Genomic DNA, 25,312 nt, shown 5'->3' with positions numbered 1-25,312 from the left:
AGACGCCAAGTCCTTCCATGATTTATAAAAATGAAGGGCAGGGTACATGATGCTCATTCATTCAAGTTTGAATCTACCCCCTACCCCCACACTAACGTTCACAATTTACATAACGTTCAAAGTTCATAATAAAAAAAAATGCGGACGTTTGCCACCCATGCTGTACTACTCACAGAAAATATTCAAAAGCAAATTAATGTGTACAGTACGTAAGAGTTGTTTCTTTTTAGTAGTTCTCAAGCTAGCAATGCAGACTTCTTGAGTTGAATAAATCACTGCAACGTCTCCGCTCGTTCACTAGAGGGAGCCAAATCTCGGTCGGCTTTCCTGAAATAAAAGCTGACCTACAAATAAAATAGTAGTAAATAAATTCTTAAATAAATTTGTGCCATCAATTACAGTTTGTAAAATTGTGATCCTTCTGAAAGGCTATTTGCTGCTCTAATTGGACAAACCATAATGACTTTGATCAATTTGCCTTGTAATGTCAAATTGATCTCGATCGAGAAGCTCTCTGTGCTGCTTCTTCCCAGTGGGAGTTGATCAGACTTGATTTCAGTCTAAATTAAATTAAAGTAACTAAATTAGGACATATATATGTCACTCCCCGCCCAAAAGAATTTAAGTGAGACACGTGAAAGAATTGTGAATCTTTTCATTTCATAAGGACCAAAGACTGCAAACTGAGCCACCCCCGCCCGTCCTGTACTACACTGCGTCAGAGAAATGACGCTGTGGGTGGGGAAGGGGGGGGGGGGGGGTACTTACCCGTCACCACGACTAAAAGGGCGAGCGCGCCGGACCCCGGCAAGTAAGGTAAGAACCGCATCATCTTCTAATTGATGGGCGATGTTGCATGATGAAGCAATAGCTAACTGCGAGATGTTTGCTTGTCGCCTCTGGAGCGAATGAAGACAGCGTCCCGTACCAAGCCCAGCCCAGCCCAGCCCACACTAACCCCCCATCCAGTCCACTCCACTTGCTTTATCATGCTGCAGCTGTGCGCCTGCGTTGCAGTGCTGTACTTTGCTGTGCTGGGGTGTTTTCTGCTGCAGGATGAAAGCATCGTGCAATTATTTGCATTCCAAGTCGGTTGGACAAATAAAAACTCGTGCATACAAAATAGTGATAATAATCTGTTGTGATTAAGCGGCGATTATTATCATTCTTTGTCCTGATTGGTCATTTGTACGACTGTTACGTCTCTTGACTGTGAAGTACTTTGTGACTTTATGGCTGTGAAAAGCGCGACACGAATTGTCCCGTCCACTTTAGGTGCCTTTTATTTTTTTATTCTTGACCTGGTTTGGTTTAACACGTTCTGTCGCAAAGTGTTTGAGCCGAAGACCAACAGTCACCAAAATTCATGCGGACGTTCGCACTCTGGTCTACTTGGACTTGTGAAAATATATAAACTATTAAGCGTTCTGCACAAAAATGTGTGTATAATAATAATAATAATAATTTAAAAAATAAATATATATCTGTTCAATTTTCCCACTTCAGCAGTGTAAGCCCCCCCCCCCCCCTCAAACCCGCCCCTCGAGCATACGTACACACTGACCCACATCGTCTGACTGAAAACAGAGCACATTCTCTTAATCTCTTTTTCTCAATCCCTGGTTGAAGCGTTGCCATGGCCACCCTCACGTAACAGATGGTGGGTCAAAAGAATGGCATCCACATTTTTTTTTTTTTTTTTAATATCAGATTGTGTGACTTTGGAGATGGTCTGAGGTCATTTATGTTGCTGATCAATAAGACATGCTCACGGGCATAACAAAAGCGTTACACGTGTCATCACAGATTTGTTGACATGACAAGCATGCAGCAGGAGGGGCTGGAGGCGGAGTCTGTCCCAGAACTGGCCACACAGGTAAAAAGAGATGGTGCCTTGTCGTGGGCGCAGCAGAAAGGTGACGTCACTTTTCACCCACTCAGTTCGGGAAGGGCGAGCTGTCCTACGACCGAGGCCTCTCCCTGGCAACTGATCAGAGCGCCTCCTCCACGCCAGTCAGAAGGTCTCTGAGCTTCCGGACCATGCAGACCAAAGTCACCCTGCTGGATGGCTCCGTTTTCAGCTGCACGTTGGAGGTGAGAGCGCACATCGATCGCGTGACCTCGTAGTGCGGCTGCGAGCCCCGTTTTGGGTCCTCCTCACAAACACCGGCGCACTGGTCTGTCTTTGTGTCTGCTGGTTTTCTGCTCGTTGACGACCTTTGCCATTTGCCGCGTGTACAGAAACGTGCTCGTGGTCTTCAGCTGTTGGACAAGGTCTGCGAGCATGTCAACCTGCTGGAGCGAGACTACTTTGCCTTGTCGTTCAAAGACGTCGACAACAACAAGGTACGGCCGCCCCACCTTGCCCCACCTTGCCCCTGTGACCTCTAAACCCTTGTCTCCTAGAACTGGTTGGATCCCGGGAAGGAGATGAAGAAACAGCTCCGAGGTGAGCGAGTCTCTGGTGGGCGGAGCATAAGACTTTGTAGGACCAACTGCGCGTATGTGCCTGCATGTGTTGGCAGGCGTCCCGTGGAATTTCTCCTTCAATGTCAAGTTTTACCCCCCTGACCCTGCCCAGCTCTCTGAGGACATCACCAGGTAGGTTGATCGGTCTGTCCAAAAGTGAGTATAAAGAAACAAGTGTGTTTCCAGAGTCTCCATCCCCTTGGAGTTGAAGAGGCGTGCCGCCGTGCCCGCTCGCTTGGCTAGCAAGAGCGAGCCAAAAACGCAACGGGGGGTGCTGAGAGATGAGGTGACTGTGTGGACTTTGCGGGCAGGTACTTCCTGTGCCTGCAGCTCAGGCAGGACGTGGCCTCGGGCCGACTCCCGTGTTCCTTGGCCACTCACGCCGTCCTGGGCTCCTACACCGTCCAGTCGGAGCTGGGGGACTACGACGCGGGTGAGACGCGCCCACTCAACCTGGTTGTGCCCCGCCCGTCCTTCATCTCGTTTTTCTCTTCAGATGAATGTGGCTCCGACTACGTGAGCGAGCTTTGCTTGGCTCCCAACCAAAGCAAGGAATTGGAGGAGAAGATCATGGAGCTCCACAAGAGTTGCAGGTTGAAATGCAAATCGCACGTCGCGACGTCACGGTAGCGTCAACGTGTGCTTGTCGTCTTTAGAGGAATGACACCGGCTGAAGCCGAGATGCTTTTCCTGGAAACTGTCAAGAAACTTTCCATGTATGGAGTTGACCTTCATCACGCCAGGGTAAACACAAGCCGATTCAACATTTTCTGTCTCCTCATTTTGCACACACTTGATGACACGTAGGCGTTCCCAGTCAAACGTCCCAGAGACGTAACCAAATGCCGCTCTCAAACCAGTCACCCATACATGATCCGCTTCCCGCCCAGAGTCGATGATGTCCACTGGTTTTTCCATCGTGTCAATGGAGCGACGCCCCTGAGCGTTTGCTTTTGTGCCTTGCTCCCGAGCCTCCTGTTCCTCTTTGCCGAAAGTTTGCCAAAAGTGTGCGTGGCGGCTTGAGTGCGAGGCGATCCCCCAAAACGTCCCCCCCCCCCCCCCCGAAGACGTTTTCCCTGCGCTCACACAGAGAGAGAGACTGTTTCCCCATTTCTGATGTGGTGAACGGGCTTTTTCTTTGTCTTGTCTTTGAACGGACTAGATGGTAGGAAGCCGCTTTGCTTGCTTGTCTTCAGGTCTTTCCGAGGTAAGCCGGCGTGCTATTTGTCCACCGCTTTGACTCGTTGCTTCTTTTCACGTGGGGAAGCCGGCGCCCACCCGGCCGGCTGGCCAAAAGCCCCGCTTGACCGCCATGTGCATGTGCCGGCAGGACTCTGAAGACGTTGCCATCATGCTGGGCGTGTGCGCTGGCGGCCTGCTGGTCTACAGGGACCGGCTGAGAATCAACAGGTTTTCATGGCCAAAGATCCTCAAGATCTCCTACAAAAGAAACAATTTCTACATCAAGATCCGCCCCGAAGAGGTAACCTGGACATCCACTGCACAATGGAGAAAGATAACTCCTTTCCATGTGTGCAGTTTGAACAGTTTGAATCGACCATCGCCTTCAAGTTGCTCAACCACAGGGCGGCCAAAAGATTGTGGAAGGTTTGTGTGGAGCATCACTCCTTCTTCAGGTAAGCAGAGCGGGGGCGTTTGCCTCCAAGACGACGAGCAACGTCCACTGTATCTCCTCACACCACCCACCTTCTCTGCCTTTCAGACTCATCTCTCCAGAAGAACCTCCCAAACGTTTTCTCACTCTCGGTTCCAAGTTCCACTACAGCGGTCGCACTCAAATCCAGAGCCGCAGGGCCAGTTCTCAAATTTGCAGACCCGCGCCCAATTTCCCACGATGCGTCAGCAAGAGGAACTTGCTGAGTCGCAGCCTGGATGGAGGTATGGCGGCGAGCGACACTGTGGTCCACACTTCTCTTACCAATGTGTCAGTCGACAGAAAAATCCATCACATCCCGTTACGGATCATTAGGAGATCTCGTTAGCGCTGGTTCGCCGCTCAGGTTTTTGGAATCCACCTTTTTGAATCTGTGTCAGTGACCAGAGTTCTGATTGATCCTCAGCGCCAAGTGACACGGCCACATCCTCTCTCAATGGCTCTCCAGCCATCACTGGAAGCGCATATGCAGGTAGAGCAGACGCTGTCAATCAAGCACCAGAACTGGGCTATGATTGGCCAGTGGCGTGTTTCCTTATTAAGCTTCTGATTGGCTGCAGGAAACCAGCTGTGTCAGCACATGGGGCCACGCCTTTTTTTTGTCCTTCACCCGCTCAAGACCTTTTTTTGTCTTTTCTGTGTGGCTGTTGGATGTTCTATTTGCTGTACGGCACAAACACGAAAGTGCGGCCCAAGTATTATTTTGCGGGGGGGGTCCTAACTGTGAAGGAGGACCCGCCGATGTCATCTAACGATCTGATTGGAGGATGCCGCACGACACATTGCCACGACGAGATCTCGTCTCCTCTGGCATGTGTTTGCGGGGTCTCTGCGTGAAAGCCGGTGCCTAAATTACGGCGAAGTGGAGGCAGAGTTCGAGGAAATGCTCGAGCGCATCGTGCACGGCCGGATGGGACTGAAGCAGATTGGCTGCTGCCCTGGCTGCCGCTTTGCATGTGTCCTGAAAGACAGATGGCTTGATGTTGCTATGGATACAGCTGGGACAGCTCACCATGTCTGTGTGTGTGTAGACATGGGAACAGGCCTGTACATGGTGTCCAAAGCTATCACTGTCAGTGACCTCATCACCACGGTGACGCCCGAGAAGAGGAGGGAGGAGCATATTGACGAAGCAACCAATCAGGAGGGAGCGTTTCGATCAAGTGAGTGAAAATGAGTGAAACAAAGCGACACGTTTCTTTTCTCATCTCAATTTTTTCTTCTATGCTAGTTGAGGAGGTGCAGGTGAAGGTTGAGCACAAGGTAGAGCAGCAAGAAGCTGAGCAAGAAGCTAAGCAACAAGCTGAGCTAGAAGTTGCGCAAGAAGCTGAGCAAGAAGCTGAGCAAGAACCTGAGCACGAAGCTGAGCACGAAGCTGAGCAAGAACCTGAGCAAGAACCTGAGCAAGAGGCGGAGGAGAGCAAAGTAACGGAGGCATCGGAAAGTCCACTAACTCCCGAGCAAGTCGAAGACAAACTTGAAAATGTTCGTATCCCCACTTGGAGTGTATCGTATCGCGCAAGAGTCTGTGCCACGCACGAGGAGCCGCCGCCGTGGCAAATACTCACCTTCATTCATGTGTGTCTTCAGACAGAGCTGACAGAGACGGTGGATGGAGACCTGACAGGAACTGAGGTGAGATGATAACGAGGAACTGGAGCTGACTCATGTATGGAAAAAACCCTAACCTCTCTTTCTGTGTGCCAGTCCGAGCAAGAAGATTTGTTTAAAAGCAGTCAGGTAAAATAGTGGCTGACGACCTCTCGAAGTTTCTTGATCTTTGTGTTGAGCGGTATTCTGCCGGCAGGAAATCATCTCAAGCCCGGTGAAGGCTGAGAAGAAGGTGAGCGCCATCAGTGACCTGCGGCGCTCTTTCTTAGAGGGAGGGGCGCCAAAGGTAGGGCTGAGCGAGTGGGACAAGCGCTTGGCGGGTTCGCCTGTTCGACGACTTGATGACTCGCCGATGATTGAACCTTTGGAAGCGGACGAGGTGAGGCTCATTGTCAGGGGCGCGAAGCTCTGAGCAGATACCAAATCCATTTACTTGAGTCTGTGTGTGTATATGTGTGTGAGCAGCCGCCCCCGTTGGATGAAATGTCTCCTGAGCTGAACGCTTTGCTCAAGTCGGCCCAGAAGGCAAAAACCTTCAGAGAGGAAAATGTCCTGCAGGTGTTTGTGAGCACTTACCTCGCCGTCCGTTCCTTTTCGAACACCAACTGTCTCCTTGCTTCTTTCAGACTTCAGAGCGGGTCCATACCATCATGGTGGTGTCGGGGGAGGAGGAGAAGGAGTCATTGTGGCAGGTAGCACCACAAGGTTTTCTGGGCGCGCCTCCGTGCAATCCCCCACCGCCTCCGCCGGGGGCTTCCATCATTCATCCCGATGACGCCGCCGCCAAGGCCATCGTCAGCGATGCAATCAGAGATGCTCTGTGGCTCGAGCGGCGGAATAAGTTTGGTGACGACGATGACGAGTCGAGTAGCCAGGAAAGTGACGATGATGTTAGTCAGACTAGCCAAGATGCTATCAGTGTGTTAGCGCAGGAAGTTGTGGATGAGGTCATGGCGACTGGAGTCAGACAGGCTCAAAGTCTACAAGCTGTCGTTGCGACTTCAGATAGCAAGGTTAACATCAGGCCCAGTTCTGTTCCCGCAATGAGTTCATCTGAGGAGGAAGAGGAAGAAAGTGGCCGGGGGACTCGTTTGCCTTCCCCAGGTCTACCGCTGCACAACTGCCAAGACTCAACCGACGAGGGACCGCCTTGCATCCTCGACAACCAGGACAAGCCTGGGGAAACTCTGCAAGAGGTAACGTGAATGTGCATCGACTGGTCCCACAAACCTGTCCCACCCACATCAAGAAATTCCCGGAGAAACCATTCCTACTGAAGACTGATCCGGTCCCTGTGTAAAGAGTCCTTTCCGAAACACTTGAAAGCAGTTCCTCTGAACCCTTCTCCCTGTAAACCATTTCCACTGAAACCCGACCACGTCAAAATCCAATCGGTGAACGACTTCCATCTGAACCATCCCTGCACGTCTCCTTCGATGTCTTGACCCTAACTCCCCCAAATAGGGATGGAAAGGCCGACTGGTTGGAAGGGTCAAAGTTTGCTTGAAAGTTTTTCGTGGTTGATGTGTCTTTGTCAGGTGGATTCCATGGTGACGAAGGCTTGTGTGTTTGAAGCTCCAGGGGTGAGGACACTTTCCATGACATTCCCACTTTTGGGAAAACTATTGTAGGTAATGGTTAGCTGTGGCAGGAAAGGAATATTCTTAATCCCCCAAAGCGGACAGTCTCGTTGGAATGGAAGGTGACGACGCTATTGGGGAAGGCCGGAAAGTAGTTGGTAGACAAACCGACGGTCGGAGAGCTACAAGCTTGACCTGGGATTGTCTGCTCGTATTTCAGAAGCGAGCGGACGCAGACGGCGATCTCCGACTGGCACTGCCGCTGACTTCGCAGAGCTTCACCGTAGAGTCGTCCAGTACCACCCACGTTACCAAGGTGAAGAAGAAACTTGACAGTCCAGGAGCCCAACGTCACCTCACTTCATGTGCTCTCTCTCTGTTGTCAGATGATAAATCGAGGGATTTCGGAAAGCAGGATCGAGAAGAGAATCGTGATTTCCGGAGATACGGGGTTGGACTGCGATCAGGTAAAAACGCCGGGAGCGTCTTGAGGAGCACACGCTAATTAGCATGAGCAGCCACTCATATCACGGCCCTTTGTATCTTTCAGGAAGCTTAAAGACCTGAACGACACCATGAAACCAAATCCAACATTGACTCCGTACCGCAGCTAGACCTCATGCCCTCGTAGCTAGCAGACAAGTCGACTGAAGTATTTGAGCAACTTTTACTCTGCCATGTTGATTACTCGGGCCCAAATCTGTCACCATTTTAGGTTCACCGCATGAATTCAAATGGCTCACTCATTCAGTCCTCGCCGTCTGGATTGAACTTTAAATTAAAAAAAAGGAGGGTTGCTATACGAACTATTTAATATGGCAGTTTGGCGAGATAGTGTTGACAACGCACCAGCCCATCCATCCCATTTACTTTCAGCAAGTCCTTCAGTCTGCAGTAGTGATGCTAGCATGCTAAACATGCTGTTTATTTGCTTAGAGGCTTAACATTTGTTGACTTTACGACACTTTTACCCCTTAAGCACGTCAATACTTGTGAAGACATCGTTTGGTTGTATTCTGCCTCATTATTTTGACACTTTCCCACATATGTTGTCCTCGTCTCTATTATTTATTATCCCTAAAAGCACCTGCTCTGTAAAATGACATCACAACCAAGACTTGACTGGCATAAATAAATCACGATGGCATCATTTGTGTCGTTTTTTTTATTTTAAATAAATTTTCCGTGAGAGCAATAGCATTTAAAAAATGATAGGCTAAATAAAATTAAATGCATGTATTTTAATTAATTACTGTACTGATTATTCTTTTTAAGAACGTTTTTATATTGAAGCCTAGGGGAAAAACCTAAGGGCAGCTGGGATTGGCTGATATGACGCAAGCGTGGATTTCAGCGGTAGAAAACAGATGGGATGGATTGTAAACATAATATTTTATATTTTGAAAGCTAATTTAACATTTTGATTTCAGTAGGTCTATTTTTTTACTTTGATAATATAACAAAATTATTTAGGACTTCAATTGTGTAAACAAATGTCAGACTCACCAAAAGAGCCATATCTGGTTCGCGAGCCATAGTTTCCCGACCCCTGCTGTAAAGCGATAGCAGATTTTTGCAGATCTTTATTTGCCAAAGGAAAAACAAACCGTGACCATTTGAAGTGCAGCTAGGCGGCAGGACACGAGCCTGGGGTGACCCCCAACGAGAAGTGGGCCTGGCTCATGTCTAGAGGGCTGCTGACGTGCGACTTTATGAGATGAACGTTCTTCAGACAACCTCTGAAGCCCGTCTTGACGGACAGGCAATTCTGTTTCATTCCGTCTGCGACAGACCACAAAAGTCTCATGGGGCATTTCCTCCATGACCGCCGCGATGCACTGTGTCAGCGTGTCAAGCTCACCTGGGTACCCGCCCACGAACACGGGATTATTGGTCTCTGCAGAGGTGGATTGTGGGTAGGGGTTGTTGACGGAATTGTCGCGCCCGTCAACACTCAGGCTCAGGCTGTGTTTGGTCTTCCTGGCCAGCAGGCGGTGCCAATGTCCGTCACACAGCGCGGGGCCGCCAGAGGCGACCCGTACTCTGCCCGCCCCGTTATTCACGTTAAACACCACCTGAGAGCGATACAAAATACAAATAGAGCAAGTTCAAGTGGCAGACAGTATTTCACTTAGTGCCCTTACCTGTCCTTTGATCATCTCCAGTCCAATGGCGTCAACCTTGGCGCTGCTGATACCAAGCAAGACGCCTTCCGATTGGCTGGTACGAAACTCCAGAGACACCGACATGTCAGAGCCCACCTTATATCCGTCCCGCACTGAACACACAATGTGGCACACGTGAATAACTTCACGTCGGCTCGCTCACACTTTAATGAGCATGACTCACTCAGCACAGCGTAGCCGCTGCCGTTGAAGTAACTTCCCGCCTCCTCCTCAGTGAAACAGGAAGTGATGTCATGTTGTGAGGCCGGTTGAGAGAGATCCAGCGTGACGCCGTTCACAGTCACAGAGTGAAGACAACCTCGGAGGCTTGTCACCTGACACGGGCACATTGACTTTCCGTTACGGGTTTGGGCTTCTTCTTCGGGTGTCCTCGGCTCTTACATTTATTCTTGGGGTGATGTGCGCGGGTGGTAGTCCGCCCAGGTACAGTCTGCCGTGGACATTCAGCTGGCTCCCTCTGAGCGTTGTCGAGTCGGCAGCCGAGCCGTCCACGGAGACCGAAAGCTGGCGCCGACTGACGTCGGCGGTGATCTGGGATGCGCGCGGCGTGGTCACGTGCGCGTCTACGTTTTAGATACGCCACGTGAACCTGCTTTCACTCACCGTGTGCCACTTTCCGTCATTCACCGCAACGGAGGAGGCGACGGTGGCGACGCCCTTCCCGAGGTTCGCCAATATCAGCGCCCGCCCGGTTGCCAGCCGCAGGACGGCAAAGTTCAGCTGGTTGTCGTCGGTCAGGAGGAGCAGTAAACCATTTTGAGCTCGAGTTCGAAGCGACAGGCGCACGGACACGCTGGTGAGAACGGTACGTAAGGTCAGGCCCCGACCCTGAAGCCCCGGGCAAAGTGACACCAACTCACCGTTTGCGGACAGCGACTGGCCGGATGGTAAAAGCCATGTGACTCCGCGGCGATGAACCAAAGTGAGCTGCCGTGGGCAGGAATCGCAAGTCGGACTCGGGCGTACACTACGACACAGGTCACAGGTCAGGTCACCTGCACCATCCCAAGCGTCATGTCGTTTGCAGAGCAATTACCGTGAGGTGCAAAGGCGTCGGCTGGGCAGGCGGGACAGCGGCTGACAGGTGGGAAGGCTTCAGAGTAGCTTCGACATCCTCCTCTTCTGGAAGCACCGCCCCGCTGGTTTTCTCCTCCAGGAGGCAACTGTCGAGCGCCGCGCCCTTGTACCTGACAGCCGACGACAGGTCGATGAACCTATCGGAGAGAGCCGGTTCATCAAGTCGATGCCAATCATTCATCCGTGATGGATATTGAAGGTTTCGTGTGTGCATAAGACTGACTGGGTGCCGAGCACCAGGTGCTGTATGCAGCCTCTGAACATCTTGGATAGCTTCTGTAATCTGATTGGCAACTGCGACTCATCCCCCGAAGGAAGTCCTCCAATGAAAAAAGAGGCCGTGGCGACCCCGGAGAGCCCGCCCGGCAACAGTGAGGCCGATTTGACGTGGCCCTCATCGACTTGGATGGAAAGAGACCTGGGAGACGGTGGGACGAACCGCCGGGCCGTCAGACGGGTGAGGCTGCTAAGATTTTGTTGCTAACCTTAACACTTACTTCCTATTAACGTTAACAATGACCGAGTGTTTTGACCCGTCGATGAGGGATCCGCCTTTGGCCGCTGTGACTGCCACTCGCTGACTCGCACCTATCTCCCCGAGCTCCGCCTCCAAAGACCCACGGAGCAGGTAGACACACAGGAAGTGCTGCAGCGAATCAATCGTCAGTCCCGTGAAGGTTTGAAAAAACATCGACCCTTGGGGAGAACCCTACCCGTCGCTGGGAGAGGTCATCGGTGAAGGCGGCCAACAGGATTCCCGATTGGTTGTTCGATTTGAAGGAGAAGAGAAACTCCGCCTCCTGAGCGAGCGGACGTGGAGCAATCTGAATGAAGCCCGCGCTCAACATGGACACACTCCGCACGGCCTGAAGCACAACATAATCGGGTCAAGCCGTGTCAACAAAAGGAACGAGGTCAGCACGTTCTGTGCGTGTGTGCGTGCACCTCAAGAATGCAGCCTTTCCTGACTCCATAGGCATCTCTCAGCAGGTCAAAGTTCAACCTTGCAATCTCGACGTTTTTGATGCAGCCGACGTAGGATCTGGAGACCACCTGTCGCCTGGCGAGGGCATTCGCAAGTGCGAGGCGATGATGTCACATCCTCTTGCAGGTGACCCACCGACATCGGGCGGCTCCAAACCTGATTGGTCGGGAAGCGGGAAGTCCACCGATGTAGATGGGGTCGTGGTCAGAACGGTTGAGATCGGACGCAGTTCCCGGTGACTCCGCCTCCAACACTTCTTTCTCTGATGATTGGTCAGCTGCCATGATTGACATGTAACCTAAAAACACACACACCAATCAGAAGTGTGAAATATGTCAAGCGGCAGTCGGTGGGGCGGGCCCGGGCTTACCTTTGCGCCGGTTTCTTTGCAGCGTGACCTTGTACCACACGCCGGTGTTGTACTTCCTACTGGAGGTTAGGACCAGAGGACCAGACCCGAGGTCAAAGGTCAGACGGACGCAGCCCTCCACCAGCTCAATGGACAGGAAGTCCCTCTGAAGTGGACAGGAAGACATTAAAGCCAAATTCACGAGTGTCCGCGTGTGTGCGTGCGTGGCGGCCATACTGTGTTGTTGGAGGCCAGGTACAAGAGCAATCCGCCTGGCGACAGTGTTTTGAACAATAAGACGATGGATGTGGATGTGGCTCGCAGAGACTTTTGGACCAAGGAGAATCCGGACCCGTCAAAGTGGAAAGCCGTCTCTTCCGCCTGCGGGCTGAAATGCCACTTTGTGTGAGCTTCAACACTCAAGTGTGCATGGGCGTGTCCGCGCACACCTGCTGAAGCAGCCTCCACATCGTCCTTGTTGCCCAATGTAGTTCCACAGGCCGACGTTTTTCTCGTCCAGCGACGCTTCGCCCACGCAGCCCCTAAAGGTAGTCCACTGCAACGCGGCCGGCCTCTGCCATCACACGCGTGTTGTTAACGTACAAATGCACACTTTCCTGTGGCACTTGCCACTTAAGGCTGCGCGCCTTACCCGAGTGCCGTTCGCCAGCCCTCCGATATGGACCACCGTGGCGTTGTCAATGTGGAGAATCCGGGCTCGTCCAGGCGACGCCGCCGTCACCGTTTGCGATGGCGCCGCCTCCAGCTGATGCACCGACAGGAACCCGCGAGAGCCCAGCCTACGACACGGCAGCTGCGATCAGCGATGCCGGGCGCAGCAGCGCTCTCGTCATCACCGAAGAGCGGGCGCGATCAGGTACCGTGTGGCATTGATGATGGTCCATTTGTTGTTCGCGATGTCCAGTCCCGGATATTCCAGCCTGGTGCTGCCAGAGCCAACGTCCCAGAGCAGAGAAACTTTGCCATTGTGCATCTCCGCGGCGAGGAACTCCACCTGGATGTCCGTGGACAGCCACATGGACAAGCCTGAATGCCACCGTGCGTGCGAGCGTTTGTGTGTGCGTGCGTACCGTTGTCTCGCTGCCCAGATAGAAGAGCAGATTGTTTGGACTCTCGGTCTTCAAGGTCAGAATCAAAGTGTTAAAGTTGCTGGATTGACTTTGGGGTCGGTAGGAACGGACGCAGTCGCCATCTGCCTGCACCGCCACCTTAATCTGATGACATGACAGAAGCGCCGTCACATGACACCACGCGTCGCTCAACGGCGTCAAAAGCAAAAGGACGTACAGACGCCGCTTGTCTTCTGGCCTGCTCGATGAGCACTCGGATGTCTGACAGGTTCCTGCGTAGACTTTCTCCCAGCACGCTCAGCGGCTTTATTTTGTCACTCAAATGCTGCACGCGATGCTCCGCCTCCTCCAGTTTCCGCCGCGCCTCATCGGCTAAACGTGGACAAAGCGTCATCTCAACATGTTCCGTCATCCACTGAGAGCTTCAACCAACCTGTGGTGTGTGTGCGCATCATCAGCCGATTGGTCTCTGCCACGCTCTGGTTGCTTTTGTCCACCACAGAAGAAGAATCCTGCAGCTGCTCTTTGAGGGAGTAGAGGTGCTGTAGCGCCTCCAGCAGGCTGGAGCGGGCAAGCGCAACCTGCGACCGGGTCTCCTGGGGCAGCTGCGACCCTGAGAAGTCCACACCGAATGGATATGCTGAAATATCGCGGTGTCACGGCAAGTCACAAGTCAGCCGTCTCACCGTTAAAGAGACTCTGCAGCTCTCTGATTGGCTGACGGAGGAGGACGCCGTTGTCGTGCAAACTTTTGCTCAGCATCCGCTGTCTCACAATCACGCCGGACACCATCAGACCGATATCTGGAGAGCAGACGCTCATTTTCCGACCCATTTGCGAGGAAAGACATTGTGACGGGCAAACGCACCTTCGGCTGTCTTGTTGATCACTCGACTCTCGCGGAGCACATCAAAAATTCCGCTCAGGCCGACCCCGTCTTCCGCTGACAGGAATTGCTGTGCTTGGTCGGTCTAACACATGATTGGGTCAGTGACACTTTTGACTCCTTGGAAACTAAGTCCATGGGTAAATTCTCACCATATTGACAGCAAGGCCGGCGGACTTCCAAGCGTCCGAAGCAACTCGCCGAGCCTTGTCGACGCCGTTTGCGACATCGGCATCCAGCAGCACCAATCGGCTGCTGTTTTTAGAAGAGTTCCACACCGACGACAGAGCACTAATATGGGGGAAAAAAAAAAAAAAAAACTCTGAACGCTGAAGTAGAGGCAGGTGAGTCTCACAGTTACCTGTGTAAAGAGAGGACGTGGCTGTCAAGCAGCTGGGCGTGGCTCTCCGCTTGGTAGACTCTTTCCAGCGAATCGGTGCTCTTCAGTCCCACGACGAGATCCTCCACTTTTTGCCTCAGCAGAGGACGCCATTGATCCAGCTCGCCTCCCAGTGTGTCTGCCTGCTTCTCGCACGGCGGCAACCTAATGGTTAGCGTTAGCTTCTCCGGAATACCGCTTGGCAAGAGGATGTCTTACGGCGGTGACGTTGGCGAACGCCTCCATCAGGTTGACCACGTCATTTAGCAGAAGCTGGCTGGCTTCCATCCCATCCTCCACGCACATGTGCGCAAAACTGACGTTCTGGTAGGCTGCCTGACATGGGCATGCACACACACAAGACTTTTGAACAGTGCTGTGTATGTGCGTGTGTGTGAGTGTGTGTGTGTGTACCTGATAGCGGGCACGCAGAGTGTTTGTGGCGTTTATCACGAGGTGCGTTTGATCGTTATCTTTTGCAGCATCTTGCAGGCGTGTTTGCACTTCTCGCAACTTTTGCACCTGAGCGCTGAGGCTGGCGACGAGGAGGCGGAGCCTGTTGCCTGTGCCAGGAAGGAAGTGGCGTTGGAGCGACTCCAGGAGAGACTCTGACAAACTGAAAGAAAGGGTCAAGGGTGAAGCAGCACTGGGGGTCTCTCAGTCACAGGGCGAGAGTGCGGCGGCAAACGAAGATATACCTGAGCTCAAGACGTGCCGAGCTGGCGGCAGCGCTCAGATTGACAGCTCGCATGCTTTCCATCGCGGAGACCATCTGGTCCAGGAGGCGTGTCTGATTAGCCGTTTCGAGCCCCTCCTGGGCGGCCCGATTCAGTTGCTCCGCCTCCCCGGCGAGTGCTGCACCCGTCACAAGTCAGCGAGTTCCATTTGGAGGAGGTTGCGATGACGAAGGTGGCTCACCTTCAATCCGGTTTTGAAAGCGCTCAATCTTCTCCATCATTTGGCCCGCGAGTGACAAGCTGTCGTTGGCTGCCACGCCTGCTTGCTCCCACTCACGTGACACACTCGTGGCCTGCCAATCAGATCAAAAGCTTGAACTCTTTCTCACGCTTCATTGGCAGACATGGTCACGTAACCTAAGCATACCTGCTTTATCAAAATGTCGAGGTCAGAGGTCAGCTGCGTGGAGTCTTCTTCCACTGCGTACAACTGCACCTCCAAAGACGTCCGTTCTGAAAACAACAGCTGACAGACGCAGCGCTTCAAAAACATCGAAAGGCAACCCAATCCTTGTCCATCTATCTGTGCCGGCGAACTCCAAATAGGGACGCGGGAAAAGCCTCGCCTTTTGTCTCGGCCTACCTGCATGTCTCTGATGCGCTTATCGAGCACCGCCAGCTGGCGGTAGGACGTCACGGCGGCACTGCTGATGTTGATGGCCGGCCATCGCGCGAGCATTCGGTCCAAGTCGTCCAGGAGAGCGCCGGCGCAGCCGTCGTCACAGGCTAGACGCAAACCACACCAGATGACGGCGACGTCTGCTTACACGGTCGTGCGTTTTCGGGACACTCACGCAAGCACTGGCTTCCCTCCAAGACGTGTCGCTCATCACATTGCTCGCACGTTGGACCCTTGAACCCGGCTTTGCACCGGCACAGGCCGCTCAGCGGCTCGCACAGCGGATGCAGGGACCCCCACGTGCTACAGCCGCATGGGGTGCATGCCCCCCCCAGCAATGAGGGGTTGCCGTAGTAACCCAGAGAGCACCTGCATTGCGACGAGAAGATTCCTCAACGTCTCTTTATCAACGGGACTATACCAGTGGACCTGCTGGCTGGACATACTGGACGGGACCAGAAGTGGGAAATCCAAGTCTCATCTTGGATCGGGACTTACCGCTCGCAGTAGCGGCCCTCATATCCCGTCAGACAGGAAGTGCAGTGAAAGTCTCCGAGCGTTCCCTCGGACACACAGGTGGTACTGAAACTACACGAGGTGTCCGATGTTATTTGCGTCCGTGAATGAGCGGCTGACCCCACCAAAGGTTCACCTGTTGTCCACTCGGGGGCAAGCGCACGGTGAGCAGTCGTCGACGGAGCCGCTGACGTTCCCGTAATAGCCCGGGGAGCACGACTCACAGCTGCTCCCTTCGGTGTGATGCTGGCACTCCTGCGAGACAAAGGAGCCGATGAAACCCGCCTCGGCCGCTTGGACCGGCGTGGCGCCCGCTCACCTGGCAGTGGCCGCTGTGTGTGTCGCAGCTACTGCTATGGTTGTTGCAGCGACACGCCACGCATGGTCGCACAAAAGCAGACTTGCGGGCCTGTGGCGGCAATTCTGACAGTGGCTGGTGGAAGAAACCCGGCGCGCATTCCTACGGGCCAACAAAGATCAATAAAGGAGGTTCCCCGCAGTTACCGCGGCGACAAAAGCACCCCACTTTACCTGGCAGGACATTCCGGCATAACCTGGCGGACACACACACGACTCAATCAGTCTGGCCGCGCCCGACCCAGTGCCCGACTCGCCGGCTTCTCGTTCTTCCCGTGCCGTTTCCATGGTGATGTTTGAGATCCTTGAGGGGCTTTTCGTCAGTCACCCAATCGCAGCGCGCCGGTCGAGATGGTCACTCACCTGCTCTGTTGCAGTCGCGTCCCGTACGAAGCCTTGACCAGAATGTACTGCAAGTCGCCGAGCACCGACAGGAAGTCGCTGTGACTGACCGCCTTGTCGGACACCGAGTTGAAATACCTCCACTTGTGCTGTGGATCACACACGCGGAAGAACGCTGTAGGCGCGTGGTCCGGTCCGGAGTGGCAGCAAGCCAGCCAGTACCTCTGTCAGCCGGATGTCATGCTGGGTCCTGATGCCGCTGTCAGGGGCGGGTATGTCGGTGTAGATGAGCAGCTTCCTCAAGGCTCCTCCCCTCATCAGCACTTGAGGCTCCTGATCGGCCAGCCCTCTTACCTCCTCCGCATAGAAGGTCACGACATAGGACAGCACGCCGCCGTACGACAGCAGCTGAAAACACGCGCATGTTGAGAAGTCGCAAGGAGCAAACCTGAGGCTGAAGATAAGAGGGAGTTGTGTTTACCTGCTGGCCTTCAAATTGGGGGGGCAGCTTCCAGTAAAGAGGAGCGCTCAGTCCGCTCTTGTTCAAGTGGCGGCTGTCCAGCACTATGTCACCGCCCTGCTGGTAGACTCCAGTCGTGACACCCTCCAGGTTTGACTGGCTGACCAAGGGCAGCGGCAGAGCAGGAAGGCCGGCCAACGTGATCTATGGCGACACGCCGTGCCGACATGTGAGGAAGCAAGCGTCTTTTGGATTGAGCCTTGACCTTTGAGGTCTACTCACAGGAGCTCTGGCGAGGCCGGCGTGCTCCTGGCATTCGCGACTGAGTCCAGAACAGAAGCACGGAGAGCAGCCGTCCGGATTTGCTGACGACAGCGCGAAGAAACCCGAAATGCACTCGTGGCAGCGTTGCCCCGAAACCGCCGCCTCAAAACACACAGGCATACGCTCAGTCGGCATGTTGTGATACTGTTTTCAGAAGCACACGCGCGTTACCTTGCACACACACTGGCCGCTGGGTTGGCAGTTGCACACGCCGAGCGTCTGATTGCACGAGTCCTCTTGGGTTCCGAGCAGGTCGCAGCCGCACGGCAAGCACGCTGGGTAACCGTAGTGACCGGGAGCGCACAGGTCACATGACCTGCCAGAGAATCCCTCTCTGCACAGACACTGGCCAACGGTCAGCTCGCACTGAGAGGCGGAGCTTCCCTCTGGGCTGCAGTTGCAAAGCTGAAAGGATGGAGGGGATCAGGATCACGTGCCGAGAGCGTGTGCGTGCGGGTGGGTACCTTGCAGCCCGTAATGGGATGGTGACCCCAGTATCCCGCCTCGCAGGTGTCACAGGTGTCGCCCTCTGTGTGTGGAGGGCAGATGCACTCCCCAGTTTGGTGGTGGCAGTTCCCGCCCGTGTGTTTGCACTTGCACGCTGGGCGAGGACAAAGAAGGCAGCGTGGGGCATAAGAAGACCGAGGCGAGTGAGCCACGCTTACCTCTGCAGCCGTTGGCACGGAAATCAAAGTAACCGCGGCTGCAGCGGTCACACTTATCTCCGTCGACACCGAGCACGCATCGGCAGCGGCCATCCGCGTCACAGGAGTCCTCCAAAGACCCCCTGGGGTCACAGCCGCAGGCCAGGCAGCCCTGGCCATCCTGCGGTGCAAAGAAGCCCGGCTGCAGCCGAGCGTTACGTTACTCGTAAGCCATTTGATCGGAAAGCGCACAAAGGAATCTTGTCCAACCTGGCAACGGTCGCACGCCCGTCCCGTCGCATTGTCTCGACATTGGCATTGGCCCGATGCGACATCGCAGACGCTTGACAAAGATCCGACGACGTGGCAGGCGCACTCTGTCGAGAGGGAACATCTGATGAGTCAACCTCTCCAAAGTCAAAGCAGCCAGCGAGTTCAAGCCTCGTTCATCTCTGCTGTTATTTTAGCCATGCCGATGTCTACATGGGGGCTCCGGTGTTAAGGTGCCACCCATTATTCAAATTAGCAGGCAACTGGCTGGTTGGTCAAGAGAGCAGAAGATGACGGCAGAGCGAGCAAGGTAAACGGCAGGGGCGGGCTTGTCAAGATTCCCTTCAATTGCGTCTCTCTCAAAATGTGTACGGTTTGCACTTGATGCCAGAAAAGAGCAACGCGTGACAGCATATCAAAGGGGTCAAAGTTCAACTGTAATCCGGATTCAGGGAGCTCAACATTCCTCCAGAATCACACCTCGGCAATTCTTTCGGTGCACGGCGTCGCCGTAGAAACCCTCGGCGCAGATCTCACAGTGCCGCCCGCCCGTGTTGTTGTGGCAACGGAGGCACTCCCCGTTGACGGCGTCACAATGGCCCGCCTCCTCGGTGTCCACGTTGCCATTGCATTGGCAACGTACGCAGGACCCGCCCACTACCTGCGGGTTGCCGTAGAAACCGTCGGAACACCTGGCAACGTGAAGACAAGGTGTCACGCTGCAGTCCCGCTTCAGCTGCACACATGCATTCTCCTTACTTGTGACACGTGCTCCCGGTGTAGCCTTCCTGACACTGGTCACACTTCACCAGTCCAAAAGCGTCCAGAGAGCACGTCAGACTGAAACTGCCACGCAAGGTAGATTTGGACTTTTACTATTCTTCACGGTTGGGCTCAAAAAGAGCAAGCGACGAGACCCACCTGTTGGACGCCTCCGTCAGGGGACACGCGCAACGCCGACAGTCATCCGCCGTGCCCTCGGTGGCATCGCCGTAGAAACCGGGGAGGCACTGATCGCAGTGGGGACCCGTCGTATGATGGCGACAGCCCTGAGCGACAGATGGATGCTGCTTGTCTCGCGAGAAGAAGACCAAGGAAACGGTCACTGAGTGCAACTCACCAAACATACGCCGGCGACATCGCAGTCGGAGGCGTGGTCATTGCATTCGCACGGCATACAGTTCCCTCCGAATAAAACTCCAGCCACCCTGTAAAAGCCCGGGAGGCACGACTGGGCGCGCGGAAAGACACTCACAGATCGAGGGCCCTCTTCTCAGCACGCAAGCTAGCGAGTTATGAGCTCACCTCACAGGAAGTTCCGCTGTAGCCCCACGGACATTCGCACGTTTCCACGGCAACCGCCCGGACACCAGACACAGACCAAGAGTCGGCCACATCGAGGGACGCCGAGACGAGGCTGAGGAGAAGCGAGAGAGGGGAAAAGCGTTGACAGACGGGGTGGCCGCGCGCACGGCCGACGGGCCCTCGCAGCCCGGCGAGTCCTCACCGCACATCTCCGCCCGCAGAGGCGTTGAGGTGAACTCTGACCCTCAGCGATGTCACCTCAGCCAAGACGGACAGCAGGTCGTCACGGCTCACCGGGTCGCCCGATTGCTGGTCTACAAATTGATTTGGGAGCACGCGGACGGCTACGGAGCGCTTGGCCGAAGGCGAGAGGACCAGGACGCGAGGCGACGAGAACCGGAGCGCTCGCCCGTTGCCCTGCAGAGGGCGAGAAATTGCGTCACCCTGCTCCGCCCTCCCAGTCTCACCGCTGTACTTGAGCTACCTGAACGATGACGTTGGTGCTGGCCGGGACAAAGTTGTTGTCCAGTGAGCCGCCATAAGCGACAGAATAGTTTAGGAGACCGCCGTAGGACGACAGCTGAAAAAAGGAGACGTGGTGTCACGCCATCCGGACGAGGACCGACGCGGGACGATTGGGTACCTTGTTGCCGAGGAAACTGTCGGGCGCCTCCCACCGCAGCTCTTGTGTTTGACCATGGCTGGAGGAGAGGTCGCCGGAGGCGGGAAGTTGGTGAGTCAGGTTGGTGTGGACAGAAGAGGAAGGGTGGAGCCAAGCGCCCGCCGAAACCACCTGTTGACAAACAAGTAATCAAATGAGACTTTTAATTAGAACTACTTTTTGTTTTGTCTGGAGTTTTGGTTTTTCAGGGTGGTTTGTTTTCTTTTTTTTGTCTTTTTATTCAATTTGGTGAACTAAAATGCTTTGTCAATTTTAGTAGGACTTATTTGGTTGACTAAAACATGTACCTGCGAGGCCGTCCAAGTGGAGCTTTCGCAGACGTCCGACACGCCGAAGCAAAAGCAGTCGGTGCAGCCCAGCGGATTGGCAGCTTGCAGGTTGTAGAATCCCGATTTGCACAAGTCGCAGTGGAGCCCCGCCACATTGGCCTGAAGGGGAGCAAAAGTTGAAAAAGGCGTCGGGCGCCACCTCGGCTATCCGACCTACTTTACAAACGCAATCGTCGTCACACGGGTCGCCGTTCACGCTGCCCGCCGGGTTGCACTCGCAGCGAGCGCAAAGGGGAAAATCTCGGAATCCAAAGGCACAGCGGTCACACCTCCGGCCCGCAAACCCCTCCTTACATGCACACTGGCCCGCGCTGGCGCCTGGAGGACATGCACAGCGACACATACGCGGTTAGTGGCTCCATTTCTGACGTCAGGTGGGCCTCGCACCCGCAGAAATGATCAATGACACAAATTGAATGCAAAAATGAAGTATTGGTGGCAAAAGCAGCAAATCACCCGGCCAAGTACCGTCTCTGGTGCAGATGGAAGACCTCGCACCTCGCGGGTCACAATCACATTCCAGGCACGGCCACTCGGAATAAGGAGAAACCTAAAGTGGGAAGTGTGAGTTGTGAGCGGCCGCAGGTTTGTGCGCCGCTGGCGCCGCTCGGCGCTTACCCGTTCGGGTCTGTAGTAACGCTCGGCGCAGGTCTCGCAGTTGACTCCGGCCGTGTTCTGCCGACACTCAACGCAGGCTCCGCCTCCACGATGAACTCCGCCCATGTCCACGCTCAAGCCGAGATCGGCGACCGTTTGATTGTAGACGCAGTCGCTTGCTTTGTTGTGACAGTTGCACTCTGATTGGCAGGCGCACAGAGAAATTGTTAAATTGTAAACCACTAGCAACGTGAAAGTCTGCAGATCAGGAAGACGCGACACGGAATACAAAGTGTTGCACTGTTTTGTTCTTACTTTCACATGTGTTTCCCACAGAGATAGTTCCCGGTTGCCATGGTTGCTGGTGGTATCCGGGGCAACAGTGGTCGCAGCTCACTCCGCAAGTGTTGTGTTCGCACACACACTGTAGTTTCTGCACACACACACGCGTTTCACTAAACTTCCCAGAGGGTCAATGCCGACGAGAGCACGGTGTCACCTTGGTCACAGGATCCAGAGGACAGCTTCGGGCGTGTCCGTAGCAGATGCACATCCCCCCCACTGAGATATCTTTGATGGAGTAATAATACTGCAGGAAGAAAACAACAGTTGAAAAGAGCACCGGGGCGTCCGGCATGCTCGGACGACGCTGGCCGTACTCGGCGCGTTACGATGGGGTCGATGTCTCGAGGGTCGTGCACGCTCAGAGTCATCAAGTCGGCGTTGAGCGTCCGGATTCGCTGGAAGCGAAGTCGGATGAAACGGGCCGAGGTGAAGTTCAAGAGTTCCGAGGTCAAATCATCCGCACCGGGTCGACTGTTGATCAGTGACGTGTGGATCTGAGAGAGACAAGAGACGGACGGGAAGGAGCTGCTCCAACTGAATAAGATGGGGCGGCCGAGTGGGCGGGCGGGTTCACCTCTCCGTGCTCCAACGGCTCCAGCCTGGAGTAGTAGGACGTGCAGATGACCTCCGTGTCACCTTTGTAGGTCGGCGCTCCAAGCCTGGGTGCCACGTTGTAACGAGACAAGCACTCCGAGTCGCTGATGGCGTAAAACTGCCACGGCTCGAAGGTGACGCCATCCACCGAGCGCTCCAGGATCCAGTTCCCTGTCGGAAAAGATTGCGCTTAGACCTCCCGTCTCGCCATTTGACCCGAGTTTGTCGAGCAGGGAAAAACGCACTGACCCGGTCGGGGAGAGTTGGCTGCCTTGATGATGATGTAAGCCACTTGGAAGACCTGCAAAGAGCGGACGAGACTCAGGAGCCGTGAACGAGGCGACGCGCCGAAGGTGACGCCCGGCCGTGGTCCGCGCCGCACCTGTTTCAAATCCAGCGTGATGGTGACCCAGTGGAATTGGCGCCCGTTCTTGATGCTCGGACTCTGCCACCATCGGTTGGTTCCGTCGATGGCGTTGGTGATGGGATGGCGTTCTGGACAAAGTGGCAAAAGGCACCTCGTTTCCAAAGCGAGAATCGCGAGCTCTCGGCCGCTTCCGTACCTCCGAGCAGAAGGGAATTGCCATCGCACTTGGGGCAGTGAGGGTTCTTGATCAAGCGCCCGGGCACGTGCTCCACCAGTTTGCAGTAAACCTCCGCTCGCGGCTCTCCACAGGTGGCGTTGCTGCTGATCTTGGCATTGGTGGCCAGGTTCAAAATGGCCGGGAACAGACCTGCAAGGCAAGATCGCAATCGCTCATGTTCATCCGAGAAACATGTAGCGATTGGAACAAAGTTCAACAGAAGGAATAACATTTCACAAGGCCAATATTTTGAAAGGACTTTTTTGTCAAGGCCGAGACGCAGCTGGGTCTTGCTTCTCTGGAGGTAAAGTTTTAAAGATTCCCTTGCCCCGACGTTTCTGCCTCCTTCTTGACATTGCAGGAAAAAGCGGAGCGCAGGTGCCAAAGTAAGCTGATAGAAGCCAGACGACACTCGACCGTCTTGTGGGCACAGCTGTGAAGGTGCGAGATCATCGGCCGGGTGGGCTCTCTCGCGCACACACACAATTGTATTGAGGAGCCTTGTGAGGGGGCAAACACACTTTTGTTTGGTGTGTTTGTGTGCGGGGGAGGGCGAGTGCTAACACTAATTATCAGCCACACACAGATGCAGTGTGTGTTTCCCTGCAGGGGATAAATTGTGGTTCTGGAAAGGCGTAAAATGACTCTCACATGTTTGTTTGGCACACGGGATATTTCGAGTTGTGGGAATGATCCGGCATTTGCGAGGTCGAACGCAGGCGAGTGACCGTGAGATCGCATCTCCGAGACTAAACGTGGAGCTGCACGTTCCTTGTCAAGGTTACAGGTGGTGAGTCACTTTTTCAACTTTTGGCTCACGCGCGCGGCACTCGGCGCACAATTAAGCTATTTTTCTGGCCCTCCATGCGCCGCATTTAAAGCGTGTCGGCGATCTGGTCAAGACGGACTTCGGTATCGACGGCGCCAACATTTTGCGAGCTCTTGATGCCATTTCTGCGTTTCTATGACAATGAGAAAGAGTCTCACCTCGCTGCTGGGAAGCCGTTTGCTGCATCAGCAGCATCAACACGAGCAGGTTCATCGGGAAAGTCACGCCGACTTGAGTCGGAGTCAGAGTGGAATGCACGCCGGCCGGCCCCGCTTCAAGAATGTGTTGCTGCGGGCTCTGGGCCGCATCCCAATGTGATTTCATTCATTCTCTTGCCGCGGGGGGAGGGGAGGACCGTACCACTCCTCGGGGGAAAAGGGGCCGGCTCTTCATTTCCGAACAAATCTGCACTCGACCCGCATTTCATCACCTTTGCATATTTAAGACGGACTCTTGCATGTCATTGTTGAATGCATGTTGCTTTGACTTGCTTGTCCAAGAAATCATTTCTGTATGTGAAACACACAAAGCAGGAAAAAAAAAGCATTTGATGGAGTTAACTAGATGACAACTACCATTGTTACTCAGATTTACTCAAGTCATTCGTTTGGCCTATGTGACATGCACTTTGTTTTGGCTACATTCTGCAAGTGAGTGCAGATTCATGTCTGAGAAAGAATGGTGGTGGTCTTTGTGGGATGAGGGTGGGGGTCTTCTGGCCTGACAAGCGAGACCCACTAAGCATTGAGTTCCTCTCCTCGCTCAAACTATTTTGTGGGGGTTGGGTGCCTGGTTTTACTTGGAAGTGATGAATAGCGGCGCCCCCTAGTGGTAGCAGGCAAACTTTAAAATACAAATCCCAACTGCAATGAAAATGTACATATGTGAACAAATGTAAAATGCCCCACAGTATGATAAGTGTTCCCACTGATAAAAAAAAAATGCGTAAAGCGTAATTGTTTGGCGTTGTTGTCCCTAATTAGTGTCCGTGATTGTTCATGTAGCAATTACGTTTAACAATAGAGAATATAGTGAAAGGACTGGCAGTGGTAGCTAAGAAAATCGGCAAATGTTTCATTATTATACATTTGGACGTGACACACGGACACACAATGTCGACAGATGTCAGTTAAACCCTGTCAAATGTTATTTGTCTCGAAAATAGTGCTTACCTCCTTTCCCACCCGCATTCGAGGCGATCGTCAACAACAAAGATGGCTGATTTGTTGTTCTCGTTTATCAAAACACATTTCCTCCAATAAACCTTCACAATTTCCTTAATTTATGTAAATCGAGAAATATTGTATCTTCAAAGCATTTCATTAATTTCACCGAATAACTTTATGCAGTCAGTACAAATTATTTTCAGTAACTAAATGAATGTAACAATGAATAAATGAAGCTAAGTATATGTTTAAAATTATAAATTACTTTTATTCCTTTCAAAATGAATGTTAAACTTCATTACGATCTTGGAAAATTAACAATAA

At 53.6% G+C, this 25,312-nt stretch overlaps 2 protein-coding genes across 3 annotated transcripts; one reads left to right on the top strand and one right to left on the bottom strand.

The window, feature by feature from the left end:
- The first annotated feature begins 723 nt into the window (after positions 1-723).
- On the top strand, positions 724-8,475 carry LOC133144028 (protein 4.1-like). Of its 2 annotated transcripts, XM_061266390.1 has the most exons (23): positions 724-816; positions 1,807-1,876; positions 1,942-2,094; positions 2,242-2,346; positions 2,407-2,449; positions 2,526-2,601; positions 2,781-2,902; positions 2,966-3,062; positions 3,126-3,213; positions 3,800-3,952; positions 4,009-4,106; positions 4,193-4,368; positions 4,551-4,616; positions 5,176-5,307; positions 5,376-5,629; positions 5,735-5,779; positions 5,852-5,884; positions 5,952-6,134; positions 6,221-6,313; positions 6,382-6,447; positions 7,556-7,651; positions 7,722-7,802; positions 7,886-8,475. In XM_061266390.1, exons 2-23 carry the CDS (start codon positions 1,817-1,819, stop codon positions 7,892-7,894), a joined length of 2,229 nt encoding a protein of 742 aa, XP_061122374.1. In that variant the 5' UTR covers positions 724-816; positions 1,807-1,816; the 3' UTR covers positions 7,895-8,475. The 2 variants fall into 2 exon arrangements, with proteins under 2 accessions (XP_061122374.1, XP_061122375.1); XM_061266391.1 differs by lacking the exon at positions 4,551-4,616 and having other exon boundaries at positions 728-816.
- A 415-nt stretch (positions 8,476-8,890) lies between these two features.
- On the bottom strand, positions 8,891-24,327 carry lama1 (laminin, alpha 1). Its single transcript, XM_061266380.1, has 64 exons — positions 23,981-24,327; positions 22,973-23,143; positions 22,792-22,904; positions 22,659-22,710; positions 22,390-22,580; positions 22,130-22,309; positions 21,970-22,059; positions 21,786-21,903; positions 21,492-21,670; positions 21,342-21,423; positions 21,031-21,191; positions 20,832-20,972; positions 20,506-20,655; positions 20,347-20,442; positions 20,065-20,279; positions 19,863-19,974; positions 19,678-19,788; positions 19,479-19,606; positions 19,317-19,403; positions 19,038-19,249; positions 18,558-18,664; positions 18,309-18,489; positions 18,108-18,244; positions 17,815-18,048; positions 17,602-17,745; positions 17,341-17,523; positions 17,082-17,267; positions 16,881-17,008; positions 16,692-16,821; positions 16,480-16,620; positions 16,297-16,415; positions 16,143-16,232; positions 15,820-16,013; positions 15,609-15,751; positions 15,393-15,491; positions 15,207-15,318; positions 14,987-15,143; positions 14,703-14,904; positions 14,508-14,624; positions 14,271-14,434; positions 14,062-14,200; positions 13,892-13,994; positions 13,710-13,826; positions 13,457-13,636; positions 13,241-13,395; positions 13,024-13,167; positions 12,814-12,947; positions 12,585-12,732; positions 12,382-12,506; positions 12,170-12,320; positions 11,954-12,098; positions 11,740-11,881; positions 11,544-11,658; positions 11,312-11,464; positions 11,096-11,244; positions 10,822-11,016; positions 10,558-10,735; positions 10,382-10,488; positions 10,125-10,314; positions 9,903-10,052; positions 9,685-9,835; positions 9,480-9,613; positions 9,197-9,410; positions 8,891-9,117 (listed from the first exon to the last, which is right to left on the bottom strand). Exons 1-64 carry the CDS (start codon positions 24,144-24,146, stop codon positions 8,963-8,965), a joined length of 9,297 nt encoding a protein of 3,098 aa, XP_061122364.1. The 5' UTR covers positions 24,147-24,327; the 3' UTR covers positions 8,891-8,962.
- Positions 24,328-25,312: the final 985 nt, after the last annotated feature.

Source organism: Syngnathus typhle, linkage group LG19, assembly GCF_033458585.1.
Source record: "Syngnathus typhle isolate RoL2023-S1 ecotype Sweden linkage group LG19, RoL_Styp_1.0, whole genome shotgun sequence".
Lineage (NCBI taxonomy): Eukaryota > Metazoa > Chordata > Actinopteri > Syngnathiformes > Syngnathidae > Syngnathus > Syngnathus typhle.
This window is presented reverse-complemented; position numbering and strand designations above follow the sequence as displayed.

Excerpts from the sequence above, each read along its gene's own strand:
- LOC133144028 (XM_061266390.1), top strand. The coding sequence starts at position 1,817 with ATGACAAGCATGCAGCAGGAGGGGCTGGAGGCGGAGTCTGTCCCAGAA. Across the intron at positions 5,630-5,734 it reads TCGAAGACAAACTTGAAAAT|ACAGAGCTGACAGAGACGGT; the intron begins GTTCGTATCCCC and ends GTGTGTCTTCAG. Across the intron at positions 6,135-6,220 it reads AACCTTTGGAAGCGGACGAG|CCGCCCCCGTTGGATGAAAT; the intron begins GTGAGGCTCATT and ends GTGTGTGAGCAG.
- lama1 (XM_061266380.1), bottom strand. The coding sequence starts at position 24,146 with ATGAAATCACATTGGGATGCGGCCCAGAGCCCGCAGCAACACATTCTT. Across the intron at positions 16,822-16,880 it reads ACGCGACTGCAACAGAGCAG|GATCTCAAACATCACCATGG; the intron begins GTGAGTGACCAT and ends AAGCCCCTCAAG. Across the intron at positions 10,315-10,381 it reads CCAGTCGCTGTCCGCAAACG|CGTGTCCGTGCGCCTGTCGC; the intron begins GTGAGTTGGTGT and ends CGTTCTCACCAG.